Source organism: Cynocephalus volans, chromosome 15 (assembly GCF_027409185.1).
Source record: "Cynocephalus volans isolate mCynVol1 chromosome 15, mCynVol1.pri, whole genome shotgun sequence".
In the NCBI taxonomy this organism is placed as follows: Eukaryota; Metazoa; Chordata; class Mammalia; order Dermoptera; family Cynocephalidae; genus Cynocephalus; species Cynocephalus volans.
In genome coordinates this window covers 95025816-95048965 of record NC_084474.1, presented here as the reverse complement: position 1 = coordinate 95048965, position 23150 = coordinate 95025816, and the positions used below count along the sequence as shown (strand labels likewise).

The following is a 23150-nucleotide window of genomic DNA, read 5'->3' as shown; positions in this document are numbered from 1 at the left end:
CTGGGATTAAACAAGACTCACAACCAGCGAACTTTGGGGCCAGGCTGGACCCCAGCACTGCCTGGGCCACAGCCCAGCTCCTCGCCGCACCAGGCTGCTTGGTGACTCAGACCCGCCGAGCCGGCAGGTGAGGGCCAGGGCGGGGTGCAGGTGGCAGCAGGTATAAGGTGGCGGCCAGGGTGGCCCGAGAGCCTCGTCCTCACCTCCAGAGAACATGCGGCTTCTCGTCGGGCTCCTGCTGGCCGCCACCCTGAGCCTGGAGCTGAGTGAGTCCAGGGGTCCGGCCACCTCCTGCTGGGGCCCTCCCATGTCCTCCCCCATCACTCCAGCCCGTCCCTCAGTCTCAGCTACTCCCGGCCCTGGGCTATGACTGTCCACCTTGGGGGAGCCCATTTCCCATCCCCTTCCCAGCTCCAGCTCCTGCCCTCTACTCCCAGCACCACTCAGAGTCCTCCTGAAACCCCCTCCCCGGCCTTCACACCGACCCCTGCGCTTCTCAGTGTACTGCTCACCCCTTGAAGCCACCCCCAACCCCCAGGCTGCTCCACTTCCACAGTGGCCCCCTCGCAGGTGCACAGCCCACCCTCCCAGCCCTCTCTCCCGGCTGGCCTGTCTCCTGGGCCACTGTCTCTGATTCCCTCCTACCATCCTCCTGGGGGATGGAGCCCTCTGCCCCACTCCTCTCCTCCGCCCGGCTCCATTGTGCAGTGTTCTCTGACAGTGCCCATATCTGCTCTGCTGGTGCATCTCCCCAGCCTCACGCCCTTTGGCCTGAAGGCTGGCTGGGGATGACCCAGCCATGGGGCCCTAAATGAGACAGGGTAGAGCGTTTGTACATCCCTGGACTCAGGAAGCTCTCATGTCCATCAGTCTCCATCCCCAGGGATGCTCCTCCCGGCCAGGACCCCGTGTCCTGTGAGGAGCTGAACCACTGGCCCTAAGGACAGCATCAGGGCCATCAGCACAGACGAGCTCCATCCTGAAAGCCCAAGACCCACAGAGGACCCTTAGGGATGCTGAGCTCAAAGTGGGGAAAGCCTTTGTCACCGTCAGGGCTGGGGCACGAGGGGTCAGGTGGCCTCAGAGCGAGTGGCCACCCATCGGTCACCCCTCCCTTTCCATCTTAGCCTGGGGCCCAGCACCGCATGGGAGCCTGGGTGCTAAGCACCCCCTGACTCACCTCTGACCCAGAGACCCTTCTCTACATGAGGGGGTCCTTGAGCTCCTCTGGCTGCTGAAGTCCTACCTGCCTCACGAGGAACAGGCCGCAGGCCGGCTGGCTTTCTTCCAGTTGGAGGATGGAGGGTCGGAGTCCCATGAGTCTCTCTCTCTCAGGGTGCCCCACAAGCCCACGTCCACCCGTGGGCAGCACGATCCCACCCAGGCCTCACGCAGGGCTAGAGAGGCGGCTACCGTGCCTGCTTCCGAGTGAGCAGATGAGTCCAGAGAGGAGGCGACCTGCCCGCGACCGGGTGGGGGCTGGGCTGGCCTCTACACTGGCCGGCCGCACCCTCAGCGCACCCCTCTCTCTCCCCCCTCCTCCTCCTCAGCCTGGTCACTGTGTGCCAGGAGCTGCCGTGATACTGTCCCAGCGTCCGCAGCATTCACCGTCCAGCAGCCAATTTCCTTTCTGGAGCTAAAATGTCCCCTGCCTCCCTCTACCTCATTGCTGAAAACACAAAACCTTCTGGGAAGGGCCAGAATTATTCTAATTATTTGAGAACCCAGCCCCTCCCCCGACCCCTGGAATTCATTCATTCCTTCTGCGAACCTCTCCTGAGCCTCATTAGGTGCAGTGTGGCACGTGCCCTGAGGCGCGGCGCCGAGGACTGGGTAGAATGCCCTGCCCTGCTCTGGAGGCCCTCACATCTGGGTTGGCGGGGGTGGGGAGACAGCCCTGAGCACAGTCACATGCGCAGGGACACTGGTACCAGATGAGGCCAGGGACACTGCTGCTTGAGGTGGGCAGGTCAGAGGAGGAATCATTAACTCTTCCCCGGAAACCCAGGAGGCCCTCTTAGAGGAGGCGGCTTCTGAACTGGGCTTGTTTTGCCTGGACGGCAGAACGAACAGCGTGTGCAAAGCAGGGAGTCATTTGGGAAGATGGGCACGTGCGAGGGAATGGGAGGCAGGAACAGATCGTCTCTTGGTGGTGCCCTGGGGCACAGATATCCCTGCCTGTCGGGATCTTGCCCAGCCTTGGTTGAGGCTTGGTACAGGGTGACTTTCTCCCCAAATCCTATGTTGGGGGTATTGAGGGGCCAGGCACCCCAAGATAAGGGGCTGGGGACCCAGTGCCTGTGAGAGCTGGATCACAGAGTTGAGGCACGAGCCCCTGAGAATGGGAGTGGGGTGCTGGGTGGGAATTGCGTGGCACTGCTACCTGCGGGAGTTGCCTCCACGGCCTCCCTGTCTGTGTGTCCCTCTGCCTGCAGCTGCAGCTGAAGCCATGTGGTGCCACCAGTGCAAAGGCTTCGGAGGATGCTCCCACGAGACCAGATGCCCAAGGGGCTCCACCCACTGTGTGACTATAGCCACCCGTGAGTAGGGGATGGGCAGGGGTGGGCCGGCCACACCCTTCTTGCCCAGGTGGGGAGATCCAGGCCCAGAGGGGGCAGAGCCTGATCCAGGCACCCAGCAAATCAGGAGCAGAGTGGAGAGAGCATCCATCAGCCTCAGCCCAGGGAAGGGCCCAAGTGAGGGGGCCACCTGTGTCCCTGGGAAGTCCAACACCTGGGCAAGGGGTTGACCCTCAGGTGGGTGAAGGGGGTCTGGGCAGCTCAGGGCCTCTGAGAACCTCTATGGCTCCTCTCCCACTGGCTCCAGGGGCCCTCATCAGCTTCCAGGACCTGCCCCTGGTCACCAAGTCCTGCTACAGCGGTTGCCCCAACATCGGCATGCTGGGCTTAGGCCCCCAAGTGTCCATCGCCTGCTGCCAAGCTAGCCTGTGCAACCACGACTGACTACCCTCCTCCTCTCCTGGCTGCGCACTTGGCCCTCACCGGTGGGCCTGCCAGAAGCACATGCCCTCCCCTGGGCCTGGCTCTGGGGCCCTGCACACTCCCCAGGGCACAGCCCTGTCCTCCAGGCCTGGTCAGCCCTCACCTCCCCAACCATGTGTGCATGCCACAGTCCAGCACGCTGTTCCTCGGGGAGTCCTGCGAGAAGTCCTGCCTAAACCCACTGCAGCTCAGGCCCGGGCCTCCCTGTGTGCCACCCCCTCAAGTCCTGACCAAACCCCCCAATAAAATGTTGCCGGATCACTTGGCATGAGCTGTCCAGTAAGAGGGGTTGAAGGGGGCAGGTTTGGGGGTGCTTCACCCTCCTCACTACCTCTTTTCAATGATGACCTCCATGCCGCTGGCTGTTCCCCAGCAGCCCCCCACCCCAACCTTCCCTGATCCACTGAACAAGCTTTCCCACTTCCAACCAGATGTCAGGGCCTGGAAAGGCTTAGGGGCCTGCAGATGAGCCCGGGACCCCAAGCAGATGCTTTTCCTGAGCCAGCTGTGATGGGGAGCTGGGGCTGGGGACACAAGGAGCACCCCAACCCAGAGGGGGAGTCCAGGAAGCCCTGGAGGAAGGACATCCGAGCCGAGATCTCCAGGCTCTGCAGGGGTGGAGGAAGGGAGGAGGGGCTCCTGGCTGAGGGAGAACCAGGGTGAGAGGGCTGCAGCAGGATGGGGCGCTGGAGGTGGGGCAGCCCCTCTTCCTCTCTTTCACTAACCAGCCCCCCAACACACACACACCTTGGTCAGCTGCTCATGGAAAAAAGACCCCGCCACCTCCTCGGCATGGGCCTGGCTCCTTGCAGCTCCCTGCGAGCCCTGCCCATGCGGGCCCACCCACCCTTGCGCTTGCTTGGCTCAGTGCATATTTCTGGGAGGCTCGTCCATCCCACGGCTGCGTGCCCCTCTCTAGGAAGCCCCCCAACTCAGCAGGGGCCTCTCCCTGCAGCTCCTCTGGCCCACTGGGTGCCCAGCCTGCAGGCATCAAGTCACATCCCTGAGGTGGATGAAAGGTATGGATGAGAAAGCTGTGACCATTCACCTCAAGGGTGATACGGGAATTAAATGAGCTGCTGTTTGTGGAAGTTACACACTCACTCGGCAGACGTTTAATCATGGGCTCCCAGCGAGGCCCTGGGCTGAGCTCCGGGCTGTGGGTTGCATAGCACCTGCATGCAGCCCTGGTGCTCCTGGTCACTGCCGGCGTCAAAGCGTGTCAACCACCGTGTACCCTGACGCCTTCCTGAGTTACCCTCTGCTGGGAAACACACAAGCAGCCCTTCCCTCGGGCCTTCTTGCTTTCACCTTGCAAAGCTCCTGTGGAAAATAAACACGTGGAAAAGCCGATGTGATTGTAAAGCTGCTGGGGAGGGGGGTGCCCCAAGCAGAGAGTAGCCCAACGTAGAGGTACAATGAGGATGACACCCAGTGTTGTCATAGGCACAGAAAAAGAGATGGATGGGACTGTCTGACGTGCCTGAGTAAGCCCAAATGCAAACAAATGCAAAAGAGGGTCTAGAATACGCTAAAGGGCTAATGGTGGCTGTTCAGACGGCAGGGTGGGGGCGGGGGCTTGCAGGATGGCGGGCTCGCTGGCCAACACCGAGGGGAAACAGGTACAGCACGGTCCTGACCTCTCATTCCATCAGAAAGCGTTCCGCTTAAATCAAAGGTTTAAATGGAAAAAAAAAAGTTTTGTTTTTGGGGGCAGCTGGTCAGTACAGGGATTGACCCCGGACCTTGGTGTTGTCAGCACCATGCTCTACCCAGCCGAGCTAACTGGCCAGTCCTTTAAAAAGAAAGTTTAGGGCCGGCCCATGGCTCACTCGGGAGAGTGTGATGCTGATAACACCGAGGCCACGGGTTCGGATCCTATATAGGGATGGCCGGTTAGCTCACTGGGTGAGCGTGGTGCTGACAACACCAAGTCAGGGGTTAAGATCCCCTTACTGGTCATCTTTGTAAAAAAAAAACAAAAAAGAAATAGAGCTTTAAGATGCTAGGCAATTTAGAATAGAAAAGCAAGACACATTCCTCAAACAATCAAACACAGTTACCAGAGGACCCAGTACTTTCACCCCTGGGCACAGATGCCCAAGAGAAGTGAGGACACGTCCACACAAAAACCTGCACACGGATGTTCACAGCAGCATCACTCACAGTGGCCAAAAGGCGGAAGCAGCCCATTCAAATGTCCATCGGCTGAGGAATGAATAGACAAAGTGTACCCATGCCCTGGACATGACTCAGCTACAGAAGAAATGACATCTGATCTGTGCGAGAACAGGGTGAGCCTTGAAAACGCTACACCAAGTGAAAGAAGCCAAACACAAAAGACCATATATTCCATGATTCTATTTACTGTGCGTGAAATGGTGAGAATGTGGAAATCTGTAGAGGCAGAAAGTAGATTACTGGTTGCCTAGGACTCGAGGAGAATTAGTAACAGATGGGAAAAGCCACAGTGCTTTTTCCTACTCTCACACCACTCAATACAATTCTTCGCCTCCGGTCGCCAAAATGTGTGTGGATTCTCTCCACCAGCAACCAAGCCGTTCCAGTGGGTGTCCTCAAATCTGATTACATTCTGACACTATCTACCTGGAGATGCCATCAGATCCCACAGGTTGAGGGCTCAGTCCCACAAGACTATCCCCCACTTCTGATGCCAGTCGCAAGCCCCAGGCATGGCCTGTGCTTCTGACAGACCAGTTTAAATCAGGGTCCCCACGACCCCCTCTGCAAGTTCAATTAATTTGCTGGGTTCACAGAATTCAGAGAAACACCTTACTTAGGTTTAACCACATACTACAAAGGACACGACAAAGGACACAGCCAGGTGAAGAGACACCTGGGCGAGGTATGGGGAGGAGCTCGGAGCTCCCATGCCCCCAGGCACCGCCCTCCAGGGCCCTCCTCATGTCCGGCTGTCCTGAAGCTCCCCAACGCTGTCCTTTTGGGTTTGTGTGCTGGCTTCATTACGTAGGTGTGATTGATCCAATCACTGGCCATTGGTGATCAGCTCAACCTTCAGCCCCTCTCCCTTCCCCCAGGGCTGGAGGTGAAACTGAAAAGCCTCAACCCTCTGATGTGCCTTGGTCTCCCTGGTGACCAACCCTGACCCTGAAGATCTGGTGACCTAGAGGCCCCCAGCCATCTCATTAGCATACAAAAGACACTTGTCACTCATGAGAGTCCAAGGGTTTTAGGGCCTGTGTGTCAGGAAGGGTGAAGACCAAATACTCACTTCACAATGTCACGGGAAGGGAGCAACAGGGAGCTGCAGCCAAAGGGCACAGGGCTTCTTTCAGAGACGATGAGGTGTGGACTAAAAACCATCGACTTACACACTTCAAATGGGTGAGCTGTGTAAGACTGGCCCGAAAGCGCGAATCTTACTTGTTGGGAAGGCTCATCTCGCAAAGACCAGGAGGCAGAGATCGCTGCAATCAAGCAAGAGGTTTTTTTATTCCAGCATGCTGGGGTTGCTCTGTCTTCAGGACAGAAGCGGCCCCGAGCTCTTAACACGAGCACTTTTTATACAGTTTGGTAGGCAGACTTTGGCAACAGGATGAGTTGTATATAGCTTATTGGTCACCTGAGGTGACTTTTAAATTCATTGGTGGCTTTCAGTGGGGTGGTATACAGACGAGGAACTGGGGAATTGCCCAACAGCCCACCCCTTGTGTGGTTAGGCCCTTCCCGGAACTGGGTGAACTTTGGGTGGTTTGGGAAGTCCTTCATCTGCCCTTACCAGAAAGTCCCACCCGCAGGGGCTTGTAAAACCTTGTGCAAGCTAATTACAGAAGCAGAAAAGCTAGTCAGTTAATATTTAAGGGTTGGGGAAGGGGTTCAGGTCCACAGCTGTACAGTAGGGAAGTGTATTGAACAAAGCTGTTAAAAATTAAAAAGAAAAAGAAAATCGGCACAAAATCCAGATGGAGAAAGATTCATAAATAATTACATTTAAAAACTAGCAAAAAAAAAAAAAGAAATACCTTGAACAGAACTGAAGGACAGAAGACAAACTTAGAAACACCTGCCACCCACGTAGAAGGATGATCCCTCATCTATGAGGAGCCCTTACAGACCCCCAGGGAGGGACAGCGCCCGGCAGAACACGGGCTGGGGATATGAGCAGCACGATCGGAGAAGATGCAAGTGTCAGCAAGAGGAAAGAAATTCCCACACACTCAGAATGGGAAAAGAGAAGTAACATTTTCAAGCTATGAGCAAAAGGTGAGAGGCCGTGGTGAGAAAGAACGGAGAGCTGGCCTCTGCATGCTGTCGGGGTGCAGCCCCTTAACTATCTCTGAATCTCTGAAATGCCCCTAGAGTTTTGTCAAATGCTGGCCCCCCAAAACATCACCCAGCACCTGTGGGGGGTGCCCTGGCCGCCTCCCAGCACTCCTGAGATTTGAGAGTCTGGTTTAAGGTAGGTGTTCCATGGCGGGGACTTGGCTGGGGTTGGGTAAAGACCCTGATCAAGTAGTTAGGGTTCTGAGTCGTTGGCATCGTTGCATTGTTTCTACTGAAGCATCTGTAGGTCTTTCAGGAAAGTCCTGTAATAAGTGATAGTTATTGCCACTTTTATGTTCCTGGAAGCCACCTGGAAGAGGAGAGTGACCCTGTGGACAGTGAGCCCTGTGCAAGGCAGAGACAGTTCTGGTTCTCAGTGTGACCAGGTACTGTCTCTCCTGGAGACGTATCCCCACACACGCGGTGGAAGGGTGCAAAGAGTGTGACAGACAGATGTTCGCTGCAGCTTTTATCAGTGGAAACTGAGTGCAGCCTAAATGCCCATGAGTACAGAGGTGAGTACCTTGGGGCACATCTAGTTCGAATCCTTCTGGAAGGACACGGGAGAAAGGGGTCTCAGCAGCCTCTTTCCAAGGTAAAGCCCTTTTTGCCATGTGTGCACACCTTTTCAATGCAGAAACATTAGTTTAAGAGCCATTCGTCTACAAATGGATGCAGCAGAGACCACCTGGGGAGGCTCACCCTGCAGGACACAGGAAAGGAAGGCGTGCCAGGGCCATGAAGCAGCCGCAGCAGAGAGAACTCTTCTTCAGGTTGAGGGTGAGTGTTGCCAGCATCTACTGCACTGGGCTGTGCAGGGGACAAGGCCACATGGGGGAAAGTGCTAGCTCCTGGGGGCTCTGTGTGCAAGACTCAATATGTGAGTCCTTCCCAAAGAAATGTGATCAGAAATTGCCCCTGGCTTGGCCACACACCCCACATCGGGACTTCCTACCCAAACAGTGTGAAGCGTGGACAAAGGAGAAGCCACAGAGTCCAGAGCAGACAGGGAAATGCAAAATGCAGAATGGGCTGGGCTCAGGGGAGGGCCACCAGTGTCGGTCCCCGGTGTCCTCTCACTGTGGCTGGGGCCAGCAGGGAGCCCTGGCTGTGCGTGGTGGAGAGCCCACAACTCTGCCCCCACCTCCTTCGGCACACTGTCTGGGCCACAGTGGCTGGAGGCAACTTCCATTCCCCAAACGTGGAGGGCAGGACCAGGAAAGGCACCTACTCGTCGGGGGCCCTAGAGGTCCAGAGCCTGGCATGCGAGGCTTCCTGCTGAGTGCCACCGTGTGGAGGTGGGTGCTGAGGGTGGCAGCAGTACAGGCTGAGGTTCACCGCCTCCCAACCAGCTGGGGGCTGGGGGTGTTCTGGGAATCTTTCCTCGAGCCCTGCTGAGCATCAGGAGGGCCACGGGCAACAGTGCCTTGAGGGTCTGTCTGGCAGCCTGAGAAGATGGACCAGCGTCGTTGCAGTATGCCGGGACCCAGCAGCTACCAAAGTGATCCTCTGGGATGGAGCAGCCGTCAAAGGCAGGGCTTTGGGAACTGAGCTAGTTGGGGCGGCGGCTGGGGAAAGGTGGGCACACCGGTACAAATTTTCAAAGGGACAGTTAGATAGGAAGAGTGAGTGCTGGTGCTCTAGGAGACAACAGCTAACAATGTTGTATGGTATGTATATATATACGATAGCTGGAAAATAGGATCTGGAATGTTATAACCACAAAGGAATGATAAATGTTTAGGTGACAGATGTGCTAACTATTTTAATTGGATTATTATACAATGTATGCATATATTGAAACAACAAGCTTTACCCCATAAAGGTGCACGGTTAAAAAACATTATATATGTGTAAAAGAACTGAGCTAGGGACGGGCGTTATTGGAAGCCCGTGAGTGTTGGTTAATGTGTCATGCAGCCCTAGACACTGCTGCAGCTTGCAGGCCCTGATCAGGCGAGCTGCCTGCTGAAGATGCCTGCATGGCAAGAAACTGAGGGCAGCCTCCACCAACAGACGGTGAGGAGCAGAATCCTGCCCACTCCACGCGAGTTTGGAAGAGTATCTTCCCCTAGCTGAGCCTTGAGATGATTATGGCCCAGCCAGCACCTGGATTGTAGCCTGGGAGTGACCCTGGAGCCGAGCAAAGCCGTGCCCTGACTCAGACCCACAGGAACAGTGAGGCAGTGCATGTGGGAGACCACGGGACAGTGAGTGACCATGGGGCATGGTGACCATGGACACTGGATGACCATGGGACACTGAATAACCACAGGACACTGGAGACCATGAGACACTGAAGACCATCGACACTGGGTGACCACAGACACTGGCTGACCACAGGACACTGGCAACCATGGGACACTGGAGACCATGAGGCACTGAAGACCGTGGACACTGAATGACCCGGGACACCGGTGACCACAGGACACTGAAGACCATGTGTCATGGGTAACAAGGGACACTGCAGACCATGCGAGCTGGGCTGCTGGTCCCATCCTGGGTACCGTCTGACCCACTGGGCTGTCAGCAGAAGCAGCCACAGGAACAGGAGCAGGGGGTGGCCTCCGCGCCCTCCTCCCTCCCCCCACCCAAGTGCGTCTACGTGACAGGATTGAATCTTCACCCTGACCTCTAGAGAGGGATCTCAGCAAGGTCCAGCGGAAGGGATCTCTGTAGCAGAATTCCAGCATGCCCAGAAAAGAGGCAGCGGTGTGGGGAAGGGAGCAGGGCAGGATCTCATCCCTGGGTCATGGCTCAGGAGTACGTTCTTGAGGCCAGCAGCTCCAGTGGCAGTCTCACGCTTCCCCAGTTTAGCAGCACTGCTGTGGAGGCCATCCCTGCACACACGCTGAGCCCTGATCCAGATCACACACTGAGCCCTGACACTGGTGGCATGCTGAGCCCTGATCTTGGTCACACACTGAGCCCTGACCCAGTGGTTCCTGGAGGAACTGAGGAGGGAAAGGTGTGGGCCTCTCAGAACAGAGACCTTTCAGACAGAGCCAGCTCAGACCCTGGCTGGGCCACATTCCTCCCCACCCCAAGCAGGCAGCTGCACCTTTGCAGAAAGTTTCAGCCTGGGTCTCCTCAGTGGGGGTCAGGCAGAAACTCTAGGAGGAGCCGAATGCCTGGGGGCCGGGTGTGTTCGGATGGCGGGCACAGGTGGCACCCCTGGGTCTGAGGATGGGAAGGAGCTGACTGGGCCGCGCCACAGCAGAGGAAGTGGGTCAGACCTGAGGAGGAACTAGGGTGTGTGTGGTGGGTGTCTAATCCAGTTAGCTGCACCCAGCATCAGCGGCCGATTGCAGCGTGGCTGTGTGGTGACATGCAAAACTGGACGAGCCTGGGCTGCCCTAGGCTTTCCCCAGCCCTCACTAGGTGACCTTGCCCAGTCAATTAGCCTCTTGGAGCCTCAGTTCCTTCATCCAAACTAAAAGTAATCAGTTCTGTATGCCCCTAGAGCTACAGTGAAGAAAACTCAGATCCGGGAGGCTAAGTGGGGTACTGGGCAACCTGGTACCCCCACTCACCCCCAGCATGCCCACTGGGCTCCCACCCAGTGCTTAGGGAGACACAGGCACCCCCAGTCGCTAGGGCAGAGACCAGATCCCCAATGCAGCTGATCCATCAGGAAAGCCTAGGGACCACGAAAGGGCAGGGGTTGGGGGGGCCCCAAAGACAGATAAACTTCAACCACTGAGGGGTAGGGGAGGGAAGGGCATTCCCAGTGAGGTGAGGTATGGGAACAGCAGGGTTCTGGGGGGGAGTGACATTTGGATGGTGGGGGCTGCAGCGGAGCTCCAATGTGAGTCTGGACACTGCCCTGCACGACTCTGGCCTTGAGCACCAGGGAGAAGGCCCCAGGCCCTGTCAACCCCCAAACACACACACACACACACACTGACAGCCGTGTGACTTGGAGGAGGGTGACAGGATCACAGGCCAGGCAGACCTTGGAGAGGGGAGGGGCTGCAGGGCAGGGACTGTGGGGGACGTGTGTGGGGACTGTGGGGAGCTGTGGCTGGAGCTGCCCTGAGCCGTCCAGACCCAAATGCACCCTGTCCTGTCTAAGCCTTGGGCAAGGAACTTTCCCTCAATTTCCTCACCTGCCATCGGCTGACAGGTATGCCCACCCCACGGGATTATTAGAGATCAAGGGTGGGCACTGGCCTTCCAGGGGACACAAGATTAGGGGATTAGCATCCCCAAGGGGACCCTGGCCCCTTCCCTACCCCCACCCTCCATCCAGGACCTTTGCTTGCTGTTGACCCAGCAGTTTTCAGTCTTTGTCTCCTTAAGCCTTTGAGCAAACTTTGCACTGGTTGTTTGGGTGGCAGTTCACAGGAGCTGGCAGGTGGGACCACGGTGGTCCCGGGAAGACTCCAACCTGGAGCCACCGGACCACAAATCTGCCCTGGAGCAGGAGTAGGGACCCAGGGTAGGCGGGATACCTAAGAGAGCCAGGAGTCAGGGGCGAGAGAGCCCCCCTCCCTGATCCAGGCAGTCTGGGGGTCCCTGGACTACCGGGGGGGTGAACCAGCTGGAGACTGTGCCAGCCAGAGGGGAGAAGGGGGAAGAGCCGCAGACAGTGGAGGTGCGGGGGTCAGGGAGGGTCCCCGGGCAAGGAGTTGGGGAGAGGAGTAGGGTGAGGTCCCCCAAATGGCAGGGGAAGCGGCCACAGAACATGGGGTTGGGGCTGGAGGGGTCAGGCAGGGCGGGGAGGGGTCCCGGGGGGAAGGGGGCCTGGGCGTGTCAGGAAGGGGACAGGGAGGAGCACCCGCAGGGGATGGGGTGTCCAAGTGGAGGCGGGGAGGGGCCTGGGGCGGGGTCTCCGCGCCTCTGGCCGCGGAAACCTGATCCCGCTAATCTGCTCAGCCAACCAGTCGGGCCACCGCATTTGGCGTCCGTTGTCCCTGCCAGGCAAGCCGAGGGGAGAGTGCAGAGCGAGCGGCCCGGGGACCAGGGGACCATGCGGGGGACGTGGCTGGCGCTCCTGGCGCTGGTGCTGGCCGCCTTCGGGGAGCTCGGTAAGGGCGCGGGGCCGGGGCTGGAGGGGAGCGGCGGGGCCCTGCCGAGCGGGATCTGCCCCCCGAGGCTGTCCCCACCCTGCTGACATTCACACACTCTCCCAGGGAGGGCACCTCAGGAAGGGGCCTCAGAGGGGGCGATAAGCAGGGCGTCAGGGTGCACCCCCAGGTAAGGAGGGAAGGAAGGGAAGGGATGGAGAGCAAGGTGGGGGCCGTGGAGGGGGCCTTGCGGACAAATGGGGCCTGGGCTCAAGTGAGGGTCAGGAAGGCGTGGCCCCCAGGGAGGAGGCTGAGACCGGCCAGGTGGGCGGGGGTCGGCCGCCAAGGCCCTGGGTGCCAGCTGGGGGGTTGCGCCACGTCCGGGGGTCTTGGGCACCCAGGGAAGGGCTTTGAGCTGGGTAGGGGAGGTGGACGAGGGAGGCTGGGACAGCAGCGGGATGGGGAGGAGGGAGGCACCCAGCGCACCCCGAGGTGGGTCTGAGAGAGGCCCGGGCAGACAGTTCTGCCCACTCCTCAGAGGGAGAAACCGAGGGGAGCCGGAGAGCACGGAGGCCCTGCCTCGTCACACAGGGGCCAGCCAGGCCTGTGGCTCACTGTACACGTGGGCGCCTGTGGCTGGGGGCAGGGACGCTGGAGCAGGAGGGAAGTGCGTATGCCGGCCCCCCAGCCTGCAGCCCCACTCTGGGAAGAGGACAGCCTTTGTTAAGCTGGCACCTGGGGCACACCAGGCACAGCTGGGCCCACCCTGCACTCCATGGACCTCTTTCCTGATCCCTTGATCCCCACAGCAGCCCTTCACCAGAAGGACACTGCTGATGAGGAAGCGGAGGGGTGACCTGCCCCTAGCCCCACCGACCCGAGGCCCTCGCACCCCTGCAGTGCCTCTTACCATGGAGACACCAGTGCCTTGGTCTCCCTGCGCCTCCCAAATACTTCCAATGCTGTCTTGTCACCACCCTGGCCCCCACAGGCTGAGCCCATCTCTCCCAGGGGCACTGTCTGCCTCATGGCATTGTCCCTGAGTTTTGGTGGGTGGGCAGCTGGACCCTGGCTATTGTCATTGTCCCCTTCAGACCTGGGACTCCAAGGCAGGGCTGAGTGTCACCCCGCACACTGTCTCTGGGATTTGGAGGGGCAGGGCTGCCTGACTTACCCCCATCACTTCTCTTGCAGTAATGGCCCTACAATGCTACACCTGTGACGAACCCATGGAAGTGTCCAGATGTGTCACTGTCACCACCTGCAGCGCCAATGAAACCATGTGCAAGTCCACACTCTACTCCCTGGAGATTGGTCAGTTGGGCATTGGGTGGGGCAGGGCTGGGGTCTCAGGGTCAGAGCCCCCCCAGCCCGATCACCACGGGCCAGCTCGGCCCCCAGCACACAGTGCGCAGCCCCCATCTTACCCATTTCCAAAACGGGCTTTCTGTCCAAGTAATTATGCCTCCGCCCTCCGTCCCTCCCTTCCTTTCATGGAACGCATCTTCAACCTTGTTTGGGAGTCACTGGGGAAGCTGGGCTCGCTTACAGGCTTTGCTCTCCCTGAGCACATAGAGGCAGGAATTGTCCCATCAAGGGAAGAATCCCAGTGCAAGATGCCATGTGTCCCTGGCACGTACTGGGTCCTTGGCCAATGCTGGTGGAAGGAAAGAGGAATGCAGCACCCAGCCTGGAGGGACTGAGACCCGGGGGGCCGCCCCAGAGCGGGCCCTTCTTGAGGTGGCCTGAGGGTTGGGGCTTGGTCAAGGACCAGCCCTGACAGCTGGTGCTTCCTATGCCTTGCAGTGTACCCCTTCCTGGGGGACTCCACAGTGACCAAGTCCTGCGCCAGCAAGTGTGAGCCCTCAGATGTGGACGGCATCGGCCTGACTCGGCCAGTGTCCTGCTGTAACACTGATCTGTGCAACATGGATGGAGCACCCGCCCTGGGCAGTCCCCACAGCCTGGCCCTCGCCCTTGTGCTTGTCCCCCTTTGCAGCCTCTGCCTCTAGAGCCCTGACCTGGCCCTGTGAGCCCAGCCCCAGATGCTTTGAAGAAATGCATGTGGCCGCCTGTACCAGGCCTCCCGAGTCTCCTTTCTGGGCATGGGAGAGGGGCCTTCTGCCTGTGTCTCTGACTCTGTCCCTGTCCCTGTCTGTCTCTCCTTCTCTCTCCCTGGGATGTGGTTTAAGCTCCATCCCACAAGCAAGGACGGTCACTAGGCCTGCCTGGGGCATCCAACCAGAACAGGCAGATGTCTGCCCTTTGGGCCCTCGGGGTCTGCAGGGGGCCTGACAAGGTTGGAGCAGGAGGTGGGGCCACCTGGTGGGGGCACACCCCGTCCACCAGGACAGGTCAGGCTGGCTTCTTGGAGGAGGGGCGTTAGGGCTGGGCCTGGAATAAGAGGAGATCTGGATGGGTTGAGGAGGGCAGGGACATGCCAGGTGGGAGGAAGGTCATCCGAGCGATCCAAGATCTGGGTCTGCTCTGGGCAGCACCCCACTGCCCACGTTTCCAGCCCCTAAGTGGGCTTTACCCCAAAGCTGATGGCGGAGGCTCCTGTGGGGAGGTGGCCATGTACACCTGACGCTCCTGCTCTCACCAAGCCCTTCTCCCTGGGGACGGGGTGTGTCAGGTGCCCAGGGCAGCCACAAGCCCTGGTGCAGAAGGGGCCTTCAGTTCACCTGGACTTGCCAGCACCCACATCCTCCAGGCCAACACCCCAGAGCGTCATCTGCCCTACAGGCCTCCGGGTGGAGACTCAGCACAGTCACGGGCAAGATGCATACACGCACACATGCATTCCTCTAAGCACACAATAAGGGACTTGGGCACTTCAGGGAGGGACCCAGCCCTCCTACCCAGTGTCACCCCCTCCCCAGGGTTGCCCAAGGGAAGTGGGGGCAGGGGATGGGCCTCTGCCTGAGCAGAGGAGATCACTTGGCAGGGCCCCCTTTTCACCCTGGGACCTACCCCTCCTCTCTGACCCTGCAGACCCCACCTCACTCTCTCTGCTCCCACCGCTGCCTATAGGCCCCTGAGGAGTTGGCTTCCTGGGTCCTGGGAGGAGCACATAGCTCCCAGCATTTCCAGCTAAGCTCAGATGGGTCTGGTTAGCCTTCTAGTGCTAGCCACCCAGCCCATGACCCTGAACTCAGAGAGCCCCCTGCCCATCAGCCATCACCCCCTTTAAGGATTTCCTGCTCCTGAGTGGAGACAGGCCGCAGCCAGGAGCTGAAGCAGGATCTGTCCTGGGCCAGGGTCCCATGGCCAGGCACCACTGAGGGACACCCCCATGCCTGTGGGAGAAGAGGAGACCAGTGTTCCAGAAGGCCCCCTGTCCCTGGGACCCTGGGAACTCCACACCTCTGCCTCCCATGGGCAAGACCTGCAGCCCATGGGGCTCTGTGGTCCTGGGCCAGCTCCCAGGGGTCAGGACCCCCACAGCCCAGTGAGCTTCCTCATTGGTCCCAGAGCACAACCGCCCGCACAGTATGTATACCATTTGTCTGTAGAGCCCCTGGGAGCAGAGCAAGGGCAGAACAGAATGGGGGCAGTGGCTGGGAGGATGGGAACAGTCTAGTGCTGTCTTGGATGCCCCCATCTGGAGCTGTGACCTGGAGCTTTGCCTTTGTCAAGAGGGAGACCCTGTCCTCAGTCATCACATCACACTCTCTCATCTGGCTTTTCTTGTGCCTCCCACAAAAGCAAGGAGTGGGGTGGGGTCACTTGGCCTTGAAGCCTGGGTTAAGATGCATTACACACACACACATACACACGCACTCCATGAACAACTACAGAGACTGGGAACAAGGCCCATCTGTGACCAGGGATCAGGGCTCAGCTTGTGATCAGGAGCCAGGCTTAGTCTATGACCAGGGATCAGGGCTCAGCCTGTGATCAGGAGCCAGGCTTAGTCTATGACCAGGAATCAGGGCTCAGTCTCACCAGTGCCAGGCCTTGATCTGTGACTGATGTCAGGGCTCAGTGTGTAGCCAGGGAGCAGGACTCCGTCTGGAACCAAGGATCAGGGTTCAACCTGGGACCAGGATCAAGGCTCAGTGTGTGACTAGGGAGAGTGCTCCATCAGTGACAAAGGAAGGGGTTCAGTTCCTGCCAAGCACAGGATACGTGTGAGGCCTAGTCCTTAGAACCTTTTCCTTGACCTCAACCTCATTGGCTGTGAGGCCATCTTTTGGAGACCTGTCCCTGTTCTGACGCGCCCTACAGCTTGAGTCCTTCAGCCAGTTCCCCTCCCTGACTCACCTGTGGGGAAGAGAAGCAGAAAGTGCCGTGGCCTGGGCAGTTGCACAGACTGTAGACTGGGCAGGGCAGGACGTGGTGTGATGGGAAGGGAAGAGCTGGTGGCCCCAGATTTTAGCTGGAAGAGGATCCAGGAGCTGGCAGGAAAGGGGAGTAGCTGAATTCAGAATCCACTCGCCCAGGCCACCACTGCCCCCGGGCTGGGTCATGTGTGGGCTCCACTCCTGGGATCTGCAGACTCCGGCACCTCTCACCAGCCCCATCACCCCTGGCCCTGGAATCAGGAATAATGAGATGACCTCCCTGGAGACCTCTTGGCCCCTGCTTGCCCTGCCCAGCAGAGCGAATGTCACCTGTACCAGCCTGCATGACCTTCAGGCCCAGAGATGAGCATCCTGCCTCCTTTTTCAGGGAGCAGAGCCTGGCCTGCCTACAGGTCTCCAATGCAGACCAGAGAGCCCAAAGGCTGCTTAGGCAGCCTGGACATGAACCAGGATGAGGCTGGAATCCAGCTCTAGCCGCCAAGAGGAACAAGGAGCCCACCTCACTGTCTTCTGGACCCCCATGGCTGACCTCCCTGGTCAGGACCTGGCATTCCACTCTAGGGCTGGGAGGAGGTGGGGAAGCCAGCCATGCTGATGAAGATGGTGACGAGGTAATCCCCTGCACCTCAGCCACTCACCACATCTCAGCAGCAGCACATCCTCACCCCGCTGCCAGGATGTCTTCCTATCCTTGTCCCTGTGCCCACTGCCGCTGCCTGTCCAAGCCACCATCCAGTCTTCCTGGGTGGCTATGGCAGCCACCTCCCATCTCACTGCTTCCTCCATCCCCACCCTAATCCATTGTCCAATCAGCAGACAGACCTGAAAGTGTCACTCAGTGCCCATCTATGCAAAAAACCCTCAAGCCCCCAAGGGTCAAGTTCTGGAGGTACTTGGTTAGCTCTGGGGCTCATCTGGGAGGTGTGCTTGGCTCTGCAGCCTGGACACAGGGCCAGGACCAAGTGAGGGGGTGTCATTGGGACAAGTGTGAGCTCCCAGGGAAGAAGACCTGAGATAGATTTGTCTCAAAAGTGCGGTGGCTGCCAGAAGAAGGAATAAGCTCCCATCCCCAAGGGAGTTCGAGCCTGTGCTAACTAAGCCCTGTCAGAGAGCCAGCAAGGCCATTTGTAGCCTGGGGAGGGGTCGACCTGAATGCCAGGACAGAGTTTAGGCTAGACCTCAGATTACACTTACCCTGGGTTTCCTTGAAAGAAACAACATCGACTCCCTGTCTTCAACCACCCATCCAGCCACTATCCCACCCATCCACCTATCCGCCCACCCAGCCACCTATCCGCCCACCCAGCCACCTATCCGCCCACCCAGACACCTATCTGCCCACCCACCCACCTATCCGCCCACCCAGACAACTATCCGCCCACCCCGACACCTATCCGCCCACCCAACCACCTGTCCGCCCACCCATCCACCTATCATCCTTCCATCCATCCATCCATCCATCCATCCATCTGTCCACCCCTCCATCTACCCATCATCCATTCATCCATCACTCCATCCACCCCTCCACCCATCCATCCACCCCTCCATCCACCCATCCATCTATCCATCCATCCATCCATCCATCCATCCATCCATCCATCCATCCATCCATCCCTCCATCCCCTCCTCCATCCATCCATCCATCCCTCCATCCACCCCTCCATCCATCCATCCACTCCTCCATCCACCCCTCCATCCACCCCTCCATCCATCCATCCATCCATCCATCCACTCCTCCATCCACCCACCCCTCATCCATCCATCACTCCATCCTCCAGCAAATGCTGCTCCATGGTTAGCATGACCAGGGCTGGGCTGTGGTAGGAGGATCCCTAGAGAAATGGAAACGTGTTCTTCCACTGGAGGAACTGGCTGTCCATCAGGCTAGGACAGGCAGGGCAGGCATCGAATGCCAAGGGTGGGGGTGGGCTTTGAGTACCCCCTGAGGGCAGTGGAGGGTCAGGGAGGGTTTCTGGGAGCAGCAGTGCTATGGTGCATTCTGCATTCAGTCAGTCCCTCTGAATGGAGGGTGAAGGGTGTGGCTGAGGGGGAGAAGCCAGGCCCCAGAGACGGAGATGGGCCAGCTGACCTGGCAGATGGCTGGGGCTTGGTGTGAACCTGGCAGTGGCCAGCGGGGAGCAGGGTGCAGGCAGGGACCGTGGTTCCATCTCAGGTAATGGGGGGGGGTTGCTTCAGGCACCTGGCCAGCCTGGAGAGGGGCCTGGAGGTTCCTCTGTGTCCTCCCCTGACTGTGGCAGGCAATGGGAGAGAGGGAATGAGGCCCCATCAGAGCCTCCATCAGTGCTTATAGTCTTAAACGGCATGGACAGTTTTTACACAAATTCCTTCATTACAACTTCCCGGCAACCTGCGGACTGGGAACAGTCATCATTCCAATTGACAGATTAGACACTGAGGCTCAGAAAGGGAAAATGACTGGCCGATGGCCACGCTGCAAGTGACTGACAGGGCCGGGGCTCCCCTGGGTCTGCATGATAGCCCTGTCCTGGCCACAGGGCTATGGGATTTCCACAAACGAGGACTCCCAGGGTAAGGGAAGTGAGCTGCCTCCCGAGATCACACACTGCCCTTGACCGGGCTCAAATCTGATCTCCACATCAGGGGCCAATGGGAAGGGTGGTGGATTCACAAAGAGGCGGCAGGAGGGGAGGGCAGCTGCCTCACTAGGGCATATATTCTGCCCTGCCTGGGTCATGTCTGACCTGGGTGTGGCGCTGCTTTTCTACCTGCTGGTGGGGTGCTGGGCTCAGGGATGGGCTAGGATGGGGCCCACTCTGCCCGTGGGAAGGCTATGTGTGCCCCTCTCCCAGCTGCCACTCCCACCCGGAGCATGCTCCCTGCTGTCCTTGGCCTCTGAGGTCTTCCCTCGCTTTCAAAGTCAGGGCAAAGGGCCTCAGCTGACAGCGTGCCGGTGCCTCCCACCCTCAGCGCCACCCCACCCGGGCTCCAGGCCACCTCACTGTGATGTGTGTGGAGCTTGCACTGCAATGGAGACACATGCTTTGCCAAGCACCTGCTTGTTTTCACAGCCACCCTCTGGGGTAGCTGTTCCTCTGCCCAGGCTACAGATGAAAGAAAGGGGGATCAGAGTGCCTCCTTGGTAGACATGGGTCATGCAGGAGGTCAGGTGGAGACAGGACTGGGATCAGTCTATCAGGTTTCAGAACCAAACAGTCCCTGGCTCCTTTCGCAACATCTGGGTGCGTCTGTGGACCAAGCCCTGGGGATGGGCTGCCCCTGCTGCTGTGTGTGCACCTCCCGCCATGCGGCCCCATTGTTTGATTTGTAGTAACCACGGTCTCTCCCTTTGCTTTCTTGCAACCTTCCCTCTGCCTTGTACAACTAGCCTCAGCCCACAAGGCCAGGTCATTCTTCCCTTTCAACCTATAAACAGGAAACCAAAGTCTAGAGGGACAAGGGGGCCACCCCAAGACCACACATGTAGAGAAAAACAAGGCTAAGACCAAAACCCAGGCTTCCTGGTACCAGACCAGAGCTTCTTCCAGCATCTCGTCCTACCTTGAATTCAGAGCATGACTCCCTACCCCACAGCAGGGCTCACCCACCAGCCTTCCACACAGCCTCACACGCAGCCTGCCCACCCATCCACTCATGCACCCATCCCCTCATCTACCCCAACTTTTCCAGTATCCATCCCTCCATTCACAAATTCTCGTATCCATTCATTCTCTCCACCCATCTGCTCTCTCAAACATCATACAACCAACATCCAGCATCCATCCGTCCATCCGTCCATCCACCCACTCACCCACTCACTCACTCACTCACTCACCCACCCACACATCTATCCATCCATTCATCCATTTACTCATCCACCTATCCATCTAACCATCCATTCATCCGTCCATCCATCCGTCCAACCACTCATCCAACCACTCATCCATCCACCCAACCACCCATTAGGACTTTGGAGAATAGAGAAACTGGAGAGGCTGAGATACCGGGCAGGGCAGTGGAAGAGGAGCACCTGAATGGATCTTACAGCACGGGGACGATTTGAGGCATCGGATGGGAGACCAGACAGCACCCACCGGGAGGCACAGCACAGGCAGAAGCATGGGGTGTGTGGTGGGAGAAAGGCAGTGAGGACAGTAGACAAGACTGTTGGGCCGGGAGGCTGAGGCATGGGCAGAGCCCTGTTGTCAGAGGCCTAAAACTGAGAAGCTCAGGCTTGGTGTAAAGGCTCTTAGTGGAGAAGGGGCTGGCCAGTCCAGAGCCCTCATCTGTCGGCCTGAGAGTGGCCGGGCTGGTCCATGGCACATCCTCTTCTGGCCTCTGCTTTGCAGGTATGTGTATCAGGCATACACCCAGTATGGGGAGTCTGGGTGTGGGGGAGACAGACCTTGGCTCCAGGCCTGCCCAGTGGGCTGCAGTTCCTGCTGGTCTCCCTGGCAGGACCAGGCCAGGCTGCAGGGTGGTAATCCGGGCAGGGCTCAAGCAACAAGGCCAGCCTGGACCTGGCTCTCCAGGGCCCCAATACTGGGCCCCATGACCTATGTGAGCCAAAAGCAGAGCCAGGCCTCAGGGACTCGTCAAACGGTTGGCCCAAGCTCCATGGGAAGGGCTGGTCAGAGCTGTCCCAGGACGACCGAGGATGTCTGGGGAGGGCGCATTCCCAGGCATGGGGGGTGCAAGCTGAGGGCAGGCCGTGGTGCTCAGACGGGGCTCCCAGGCCCCACCCCCGAGGGCTGCAAGTGACGATGCTCCTGCCAGCTGCCTCCCTGTTCTGCCACCTCCTGACTCACAGGGCCGGTTCTGCTGCCGCCACCCAGGAGCAGGTGCTCAAGGAGCCAGGTATAAATCCTCAGCAGCCAGCGGCTCTCGCAGCTGGCTGCTGAGCACCGAGGAATGGCCTCGCGCTGGGCCGTGCTGCTGCTCGTGGCAGCTTGGAGCATGGGCTGTGGTGAGCGGGTCGGGGTGCGGCTGGCGAGGGACCCTGCCTCTGGGCCTCAGCTTGCCCACCTCCTAGAGCGATGGGTCTGTTGGGGGACTGTGTGGCTGAAGGCCACCTGACGCCCCCATGGGGCTTGCTCTCCTCATTCTTAATGAGCCTTCTGGGTCCTAGAGCCCAAGTTCACCCTGGGACAGGGGTCATGACCCCATTCTCTAGAAAGGGAGATGGAGGCTTGCGTAGAGGCCTGTTAGCCAACCCTCCGGGGCTGGAAGGATCTCAGCAGGTTTCCTCCAGCCCTGTCCTCCTGGTTCCGGCATGGGGCCTCCAAGGCAGGGTGATGAGTTTCTGCCCCCACCCCTCACCCAGGTGAAGCCTTCAGGTGCTACAGCTGTGAGCAGCCTGTGGCCATGTCTTCGTGCAAGAACATCACTTACTGCAAGCCGGAGGACACAGCCTGCATTACTACACTGGTGACGGTGGAGGCGGGTGAGGCAGGGCACTGTGGCAGACCTGGGGTGTACAGGGGCAGGGCCACCTCCCCTAAACGTCTCCCATTGTTCCTCTTGGCTGGGGGGCAGGGATGGGAAGGACAGGGTGGGCTTCCCCACTTTAGAGGGGACACCTGCAGCTAGGGAGGCACAGCCCCCTCAGGGACCCGGCCCTGAGGTACCAGACACTGAGGGTGGGGTGGGGGCGCTACTGCCTCAGCCTCAGGCTCAGCTCCTGTCTCAGGCTGGCACTGCAGGTGCTCCACAGGGGCTGGTGACTAATAACAAATGTGTCACAATCAGCAGTGGAGTGGCCATGGACCACCTCCCAGATCTGGACCATTAGGGATGGGGATATGGCAGGGTAGGGCTGGAGGAGGCAGGAAGGACAAGGTCAAAAGCACGGAGGTTGGGAGCTGTGTGAGGGTGTGCAGAGCAAGGCGGGCACTGCAGTGGGGTGTGCTCTGACGCCTGTCCACCCTGCAGAGTACCCCTTCAACCAGATCCCCGTGGTGACCCGCTCCTGCTCCAGCTCCTGCCAGGCCACAGACCCTGACAGCATTGGGGCTGCCCACCTCATCTACTGCTGCTTTCGTGACCTCTGCAACTCAGTGTCAGTGGCCAGGCTAAGAAGGCGCTCCTTGGGCCCCTCCTCTCCTGAGAGGGCCTGGCACCGCCTGCGCTCACCTCTGCCCACTCATCCCGGCAGGCAGAGCTCCCTGGGCCTCAGGTTGCTCATAGGACGCAAAGGGAGAGGATTGCACCAGGAGCGCCCTCTGCCCTCCATCCCCCAACCTTAAGGAAAATAAATAAGCCAAGGGTGGAGATGACTTCTATCCTTCCTGGGCTGGGCGGAGTTGCAGCATGTTCCAGGCACCTGACCCTTGTTCTCATCAGAGCCTTTCTGACCCATTCTGCAATGGGGAGACTGAGATGTGGGGGAGAAATGCCTCCTGGGCCGCCCTTCCTGCAAACTAGCCCCACACCATCTCGGATCAGGACCTGTTCCTTAGCCCAAGGAAAGTCCCTCCTACAAGAATCTCCCCTCAAACCCTGGAGGTGTCACCCCCACCCCAGGCTGGAAAGGAGCTTGGAGTTGGAAT

The 23150-nt window shown here is 58.9% G+C and overlaps 3 protein-coding genes across 3 annotated transcripts; all 3 read left to right on the top strand.

The window, feature by feature from the left end:
• The first annotated feature begins 214 nt into the window (after positions 1 to 214).
• On the top strand, positions 215 to 2963 carry SLURP2 (secreted LY6/PLAUR domain containing 2). The gene is made up of 3 exons (XM_063079930.1): positions 215 to 266; positions 2436 to 2540; positions 2827 to 2963. Exons 1-3 carry the CDS (start codon positions 215 to 217, stop codon positions 2961 to 2963), a joined length of 294 nt encoding a protein of 97 aa, XP_062936000.1.
• A 9316-nt stretch (positions 2964 to 12279) lies between these two features.
• LYPD2 (LY6/PLAUR domain containing 2) lies at positions 12280 to 14328 on the top strand. Its single transcript, XM_063079093.1, has 3 exons — positions 12280 to 12337; positions 13511 to 13630; positions 14123 to 14328. Exons 1-3 carry the CDS (start codon positions 12280 to 12282, stop codon positions 14326 to 14328), a joined length of 384 nt encoding a protein of 127 aa, XP_062935163.1.
• A 7185-nt stretch (positions 14329 to 21513) lies between these two features.
• SLURP1 (secreted LY6/PLAUR domain containing 1) lies at positions 21514 to 22847 on the top strand. The gene is made up of 3 exons (XM_063079288.1): positions 21514 to 21568; positions 21926 to 22045; positions 22534 to 22847. The coding sequence occupies exons 1-3, from the start codon at positions 21514 to 21516 to the stop codon at positions 22845 to 22847; spliced, it is 489 nt and encodes a 162-aa protein (XP_062935358.1).
• Positions 22848 to 23150: the final 303 nt, after the last annotated feature.